Source organism: Monodelphis domestica, chromosome 6, assembly GCF_027887165.1.
Source record: "Monodelphis domestica isolate mMonDom1 chromosome 6, mMonDom1.pri, whole genome shotgun sequence".
In the NCBI taxonomy this organism is placed as follows: Eukaryota; Metazoa; Chordata; class Mammalia; order Didelphimorphia; family Didelphidae; genus Monodelphis; species Monodelphis domestica.
This window is the reverse complement of record NC_077232.1, coordinates 282,687,930-282,696,320: the sequence shown is the minus strand read 5'-3', so window position 1 is coordinate 282,696,320 and position 8,391 is coordinate 282,687,930. Positions and strand designations below refer to the sequence as shown.

At 35.9% G+C, this 8,391-nt stretch overlaps 1 protein-coding gene across 5 annotated transcripts in view; it reads right to left on the bottom strand.

Annotated features, from left to right (window-relative positions):
- Positions 1-3,702: 3,702 nt before the first annotated feature.
- The window catches only part of PDLIM5 (PDZ and LIM domain 5), a 205,450-nt gene continuing 200,761 nt past the window's right edge, over positions 3,703-8,391 (bottom strand). For all 5 annotated transcript variants that reach the window (XM_007495720.2, XM_001365378.3, XM_001365306.3 and 2 more), the window contains one exon: positions 3,703-7,558. In XM_007495720.2, coding sequence (XP_007495782.2) covers positions 7,469-7,558 — 90 coding nt within the window. In that variant the 3' untranslated portion in view covers positions 3,703-7,468. The remainder of the gene's footprint in view (positions 7,559-8,391) is intronic.

Genomic DNA, 8,391 nt, shown 5'->3' with positions numbered 1-8,391 from the left:
AAAGTATACATTTCTGCTGATCTTTACTCAGATTGATGAAGAAAATTTCCTGGGCTAGCTTCTGTCTAGTTTCCTCTCCATTGTAGACTTTCAAGCAATTGGGATGGATGATTCACTGGAGGTCAATTTACCTTTCTATTTATCTAAGAAACAATCTGACAAGGTGATACATTAGGGAAAGAAGAAAAAGCACACCTGAAGAGATTATGCTACACTGAAATATTTCAAGCAAATAAAGAACAATGGTATTTCCAAGCACAGCAGACCAGAACCAGCTGTGTGTGTTTTAATAATAAAGGAAAAATGCACAAAACACAACTAAAATCTATTTAGTGAAAGGTTCACAGTTCAGACCCTGAGAGTTTCAAACAGGTCTGTGGTCTAACTATGAACAGGAATAGTCTGTCCCAGAGCAACTGTCAGATTGCCAGTTGGATTTTTTTTAATTAAAAACTTAATAATTATCAGCAGAAACTTTTCAATATACAAAGAACAGAAAACAAATACATTTGAAATCATAAACTTGCTACATGTTTTCCTCCTAAAAGGGGGATTTTTTAAAAGGTTTTTTTTTAATGTACAAAATCAAAAGGTAAAAAAACAAATTTGCCCTGTTTGTATTTTTTTCTGGACTTGTTTTATTGATGCCATTTTCTATTTTCACATGTCACAACCCATGAATTCACCTTCTTCCAACCCATAGAAGTCCTCATCTTAAACAAATAAAGACATTCAAGCAAAAGAAATCAATGCACTAGCTCTATCTGAAAATGTACATATTGTTTTGCATCTTTAGCCCATCACCTCTCTTGCAATACGTGTTTCATCATCAGCTTTCTGATATCATGTTTGGCAACTATCTTGAGAAGAGTTCTGAAATTGTTCCTCTTTTGTGGTCATTCAGTAAATATTGTCCCTGGTTTTGTTCACTTGGATCATAAAAATCTTTAGATGTTTCTCTTGAATTAAAAACAATTTTGTTACTTTGTATTGGACAAGCATTAACTTTTCCATGTACAAAGAACAGAAGAGTCTTGTATATAAAATCACAAATCTCTATTACAGTTGCTTTTAAAAAATACAAATAATAAATTCAACCAGTTAAAGTTATCCTGTTTATCTTGACATTTTTGCCCCATATATCAGTCTCAGCTACTTCATCTCCTATTCTTTTTTATTATAAAAGCTGTAATGAATTACAATAAATATCCTTATTTCTTAATGTTTGTCATATTATGGTGTAATAATATTCTATTGCACTCACATTACAATTGGTTAGCCCCAAAGTTTTTTCACATAGCCAAAAAAGTTTTCTGCTACAAATTGGGGTCCATATGGGTCTTTCCTCTCTGCCTTTGAACTCTGTGGGAATAGATCTCTGATGGAGATAATAATTTGTCAAAAGATGTGTGCAGTTTGATGACTTTGGGGGTATTGTTCCCAGTTGTTTTTCAGACCATATGTACTAATGCACAGCTCTACCAAGAGTGAAGTAGTATCCTTGTCCCTCCACAGCCACTCTAGCAATCATGATTTTCATCTTTTTGCCAATGTGAAGAAGACTGGAGTAGAATCTCAGGAGTTCTCATAATTTGCTCTTGCCTACAAAAATAGGACTCCTGTTTTCATATGGCTACTGTTGGCTTCCATTTCTTCATTTGAAATAGTTCATAACCTTTTATCATTTTTTCGCTTGGAAAAATATTTTTCTTATATATTTGTGTTGATTATCTATATTGTGGATATCAGACCTTTTTCTGGGATGTTTGCTTCAAGTGTTTCTGCCAGTTATGCTAGTTGGCTTCTTAAAAGAGTATGCCACAAACTTTTGTGCATCTGGCTTTGCAAAGCTTTGTGCCTGGATATCAAATCTATTCACAAAAATGAATGTTCTAGGCCTCTGGAAGCCTTCAAATGGGTTTCCTCATTGCTACCATTGGTGTTCTGACTTGGCAGATGTCTTATCACTAATATTATATGATTAAGATGTGACATTTATTACTGTGCTATTGCACACAGTGGACCATTCCAGATATAGTCATATGGGGGGGGGGGAAGGGCTCCATTGGCAAGTCATCCTTTAGTATATCTCCCACTGTGCTATGCAATTAGTGCCAATCACTAAAAGTACTTTGCTAGTCCCAAATTATATGTTGTTCAATTGGGTGTGTTAAAAGGTGCAGAAGCCATGCCTCACTTATTAATCATTAATGTAAACTTGCCACCTACTCAGAACTTTAGCTTCTTAAATCATTAAATAAAAAAAGCATCAGTCTTAAGCATAAATACAGTGTGACCCAATACACAAAGGCTCTTTCTTTTAAATTCTATTCATACAAGGGGCAATTTGTCACATGATATTTACGTTTAAAAATAAGAGTCAAGAATGTCTAAGATAATCAACATAGAGATTGTTTTCTATTTCTTGTGAAAGGAAAAGCTCTATAACAAGTTTGGGTGCCGAGTTAAGAGCTTTCATTCATAAGTAAATCTTAAAGCCATATCATTTGGAGGTTTCTGTTGGGTTGCCATGTCTCCTAGCTCCTTTCCTCTTTTAAATTTTAAATACTGCAAAGGAACCATTTACCCTGTGAGGTTCTCATAGTTAGGACCAAACCCTTCTCTGAGGAATTTTGGCACCCAATTAATTAGCTCGTTATGAGCAGGAGCTGTTCTCTTTCAGTAACTCCTATTCTGCCATCAGTAAAGTGTGATTCTGTAATAAATTTCCACGAAGCAAACTATTTCTGGTAATTCTCCCTAATTAACACCAGGTCTGCTAATAATAAATTAGTACCTATGTGTTTCTGATATAAGCAAGATCTTGTCTGAGAGGACCCTAAAAAGGCAAACTCCAATCTAAATTAAGCTCTTGCTGGCAAAGGGATTTATATGCCATTTTGTAAGAAAACCTTTGATAATCTTATATTGGGGCATTCTGACTAGCAAACATTGAGTGACAGGGAGATTTGTTCTGGTCTGAGCACTGAAAAGGGATTTATTGTGAACACACACTGTTGAGTCTTAAGCCATAAATCTTGCACAGGATTACTGATGCTTAATGAATGAATGACAGATCTCTTATTTTTGTCGGTGCATTTTAATGTGCAATGACGTGATTGATAGAAACCAAACATTGACCATTAAAGTGTCAAATGCAGACATGATGCCCTTACATGTTTGGCTTCTGGAGTTTAATATACTGTGGGCAAATAGACCTGAATTTGTCTTTTATTCCCAAATCTCAAGTCTGCAACAAAAAAACATTCCTCTGAAACTTCATGCAGTTGGAGGGGAAAAATACTCACTAAAACCAGTAAACAAACACGACTGAAGTAAATCTTAGCTTTAGAATACCTGGCTAATGAAAGTGTAACGAGCTAGAGCTCTCATCGTGAAGTCACTGGCCATAATTGATGGTGAAGATGGACAAAATTTTTATCCACAGCTAAATAAATGACCTTTCTACTTGTGATATATGGTTCTAAGACATAGTTGTAGCAATAAGCCTGGGGAAAACAAAAACCCAAACCTGTTACATTGATGAACCATTTTCAAAGATTGCTTAAACACTGAGTGGTTGTTAATCCAACAAAATTATGTCTATAGACTACTCACCTGTGGGTCTAATATAACCCATTTTTACTGTGACTGAGGAAAAAAAGAATTATTTGCTACAAAAAAAGAAAGAAAACAAGCCGAAACACCACAGATATTTATTATGAAGACATGTACACAAAGGCAGTGCTCTGCTTGGCAAGCTTGTTTATATGTATTTTCATTAGGATACGCATCCAAAAGCAAAGCTGATTGGAATACACAATTTTTAGAAACATAAACAGAACAAAGCAGAAGTCAGAGGTTAATAGAGAAGCAAAACGACATATTGGAAATCCCAACCTTTTAAATGAATCAAGAAGAAATAAAATTTATGGTGCAGTAATTTTTTCCTACCAATTTGTACATTTTCCCTTATTTTATATGCCTACAATATGGTCTTCCTAAGGAAACTGAAGAAATTGTGCTCCAAAATACATTTTTTGAGATATTCACGCCACACTAATATGGGCAGCTTGTTCTAGTTACATGTAAGTTCACATAAGAGCAAAGATAGGGAAAGTTCCTTTTAGGCAGTATGCAAAATTAAGAGCTGGAGTACCTCACCCGTTGAAAATCTGTGGATTAATCTACTTTCATTATAAATAATTTGATAATAATGCCGCATGAATATTCTTTTAAAAAATCTAAACTCTGCTGTCTTAGTTTGAGCTTACAACCTAACATTTCTCAAGACTTACGGTTCAGTTTAGTCCTAGGCTTTCATAGGAAATCTGAGCCATTAGGGTTATGGGCAATTGAAGGGAGAGTTTGAGAAACCTGGAGCTTAGACTATTTAAATGTACAAGTAGAGGAAAGACTTTTCCTCTTAGTTTTCAAGTTAGGCTGCTGGGTGTAACAACCCACTCACTGTACTTCAGAGGATCCTACTTGACTCTTCAAAGCCTATGAAAATACTGAAAAGGCTGAGCCCATCACTGGCACCAACTTAATTAGGGAACTCAGAAAATTCCTGGTGATCAGTCTCTATCTAGGGCCACTGCACTGAATATATTTTTCATTTGTGCTACAAATTTGGCATCCCAAAACATACACCAAGAGAGCTTGAAAGTAAAGAAGCAAAAATAGAAAAGGCTACTGATCTGGGAGATATCTATAAGCAGAACAATAAATACTCAAGGAGATAACCTGAACAATAAAGTGCTTTGCCAGGTATTAAAAGATTAACCCTCATGTACTACAATCTACTCTTTCTTGGGAGAAAATACACAATCCTTCTGGTTTATGAGCAGCAGACAGAATTTATTTCCATGGGATTAGTGACTTGCCAATAATCTGACATTTTTAACTACTTGGTTACTAGAGAGACAAAGCACAAGAAGACAATTATAAATTGGGCAACAGCTTCTCCCCTGGCAGGAAGAATAGACTTTAGGGGAAATGTAACAATATGATCTCCAAGAAATATGGATGTGTGTGTGTGGGTGGGGAGGGGGAGAAAAAGGTTACTTAAAAAAAATTTTTTTTTCTTAACACTTACCCTCTGTCTTAAAATTGACACAAAGTATTGGTTTCAAGGCAGAAGAGCAGTAAGGGCTGGGCAAATGGGATTAAATGACTTGCCCAGGGTCACACAGCTAGGAAGTGTCTGAGGCCACATTTGAACTCAGGATCTTCTATCTCTAGGCCTGGCTCTCTATCTACCAAGCCACCTAACTGCCTCAGAAGGTACTTTTATTTCTTTTTTTAAGTTTTTAAAGCACGTTAACTTTCTCAAATTCCCCCAAATCCAGCCACGAATTTTTACAAAGTATGCAAATGTCATAGACTATTAAATAAGGTCTTGGCACACAATCTTAACAAACAACAAAAGAGGACACAGAAAAGAACCCAAATACACTGATGCAGGTCAAAAACACATTTCTCAATTGCTGAAAGCTACAGACTTTGTGGGAGGCAAGAAGTCCCAGAGGCCCTCTGCAGGTGCATGACAGCCAAGAGTGCCAAGAGAACCCGGCTGAGTCCCCAGGACACTCTTGCCCCTTACTAGAGGCTATGAACCCAGGAGGTGTTCGATTGCTTTTTGGCTTGGTAGATTTACCTCTGTGACTCCCCTTTCTGATTTGTTTAAGTTAATTATAATCCACATATAACATAAATTGGTTAAGACCATAAATTAACAGCTGTTAGCATAGCTGCCTTTCAAGTTCGGGAGGTTAAACAAAGAGGGCAGTTTCAGCTTTTACTCCAGAACAAACAGGCACACAATGGAAGCAAGGCAGGGGAGTGAGTGATGGGGCAGGGAGGGACTTTAGGTTCCCATCCCCTTTTAGAAACACCTTGCCCCCACCGCAAGTCTAAAATAAAAACTTAGAACCATGAAGAACATACTGACCTGCCCTCTGTTCAACAGAAACACAAAAGAAGAAGAAAAAAGACTAAACTAAAAAATGATTAAATGCCCTGCATTTTCCTTAATACATTAGTGTCCTGAAAAATCATAAGGCAGTTGAAAGACTTGGATTTTAAACCAAAAAAGCCTTTTGGGACACTGAACTAATATTGTCATTATTTTGGAAAGCCGGTAATGTGCCAATAAGTCATTACTTTTCTATCTCTAATATCACAAAACTCTCAAATGATAAATCATCAACAATCAAAGAACACAGGATGTTTTTCACATCTCCAAATTAATGTTTTGTTCTCTTCTAATTAATTTTCAAATCTTTAGCAAGATAAGCCTTGTCTCCAAATAGAGCTCTTTATCCTCTAACCACTCAGTCATTTAACTCTCACTAGGTGTTCTAATTTATCAACCTAGAAAGCAGTAAGGATTTTCTTTTAGATAAAATCAAATGACTTACAATCATTTCCTCAGTGTTACTGATCAGTTTTACAGCTAAACACAGAAAGTTAAAAAAGACTAAATTTATGCTTACTAAACAAGAGATAGCACATTTTTGAAAAAATGCTGATATCATCGAGAACTCGTTCTTCTGCAAATTGGTATCGACACTGTATGTAACCTTCTAAGTTAGTAAAGGTAGCAACTGTCATTCATGCAGTGCTTGAAGGTTTGCAAAAGCACCTGACTAAATCTCTCCCTCTCCCTTCCCCTCCTCTTTTTCAGGCTCAATTTTCTAAGCATTCACTTTTTTCTGATTGTCTACTCTAGGGGATAAGAGAAGGCTAAGGTTAGAAGAATACAATCTACTGGTAGAAAGATGCACATGATGGTCTTATGTTAATAAAAGGTTAACCTGCATGATTTATGTATGAGATCCAATAGATGCTTATATGGAGAAAAAGGGTTTTTCTTAAGAATACATGGCTTAAAAGATGTGCACACTTTACAATCAGAATTCCTTAGCCATGTGATCAGTTTTTAGTACAGCTATATAGAAATTTTTTTATAAAAAAGAAAAGATTGGCACCTATCATCTAATGAAATTTTCTGTTAACTTTAGGGAGAAATCTCATTTTGTTTATTCTCAAATTTCTCATACAGATGGGAACATCTGAGGTCAGATTTATTCAACATCTATCTATAAATTGATCAAAATCCTGCATTCCCTGGGTAGGGGCAGGATAGCATATCTTGTAGTCTCAGCATAAAAATGCTTCTTCATCCCATTCTTTCAAGATAAACAATATTCAGCTAGTAAATACAGGCCTGATAGTTATTTCATGGGCAGAAAATGCCTTGAAAAATCTTGAGTTTCTATGCTATCTCCCTCTCTCCACTTTACATGTCCAAATATTCCCTTAAAATGTATATAAAGTTGGCATTTATCTTTTCACCATATTTTTTCAGTGATATGAATATTAGCCTACAAAAAATTAGCTACTCATATGATTTCTTCTTTTCACTCTTCATTTTTTTTCTTCTTTTTCATTAAATTGTATCCTTTCAGAAATTCAAAGAATGAGCATGCTTCTTGCACAGTGGCTTATCCTTTTTGGAGAAGAAGGTCTGACCTTCCAAACTGTCAGAACACACCTGAAAAGGAAAAGAAAAGAAACATTTAAGAAACCATTAAAAACTTGTTGCATAGATCTACCAAGGAAGGGATAACACATTTTGAAAAGATGTTGATATGACCAAGAATGTTCTCCTGTGAATTCATTGAAATCAAGGCTTGGATTGGAAGGTATATGACCTTCCAAAAGTTAGTAAGTTAGTAACTGGCATTTATACAGCACCTGAGCATTCAGTGTGCAATGTGTCCCCTGTCCTGTTAGATGGGCACTCCACGCATTAATTACTATCGCCCATTTTACAAATAAAGAAGAAGAAAGCTCAGAAAGATTAAACGAAGGCAGTAAGTTCTAGAAATGGTATTTGGACATGGGGCATCTTGATTCCAAGCCTAATATTCTATTCACTCAACTATGGTATGTTGCTTCTTTGAAAACAAGGTTGACATAAATTGTCTTTGTTTTATTCAGACATTTTAGTTGTGCCCAGATCTTCATGATCCCAGGTAGTAAACGTCTGTGGCCATATTTGAACTCAGGCCTGGTATGCTATTCACAGTACCACCGAGCTGCCCCTCATTTTATTTTTTATTAAATTCAAATAGTTCTCAGCTGCTTTGCTAATGCATCATCTACTACAACTTGGTCTAGCCAGGGAGAGACTGTGACATGTAAATAATTTTTAAATTCTTTGACAGATTAATGACCTCTTTGATGTGAACTCTCTATTTACCAGTGGAGGCTAACACCTCTCTCTGCCACTTCCTCTTTACACATTTGTGTAAACTAAAGGAATTCTTTGCACCTTTGTGACCCTCAATTTCCTCATCTGCAATGTAAGAGTGCTGCACTGGA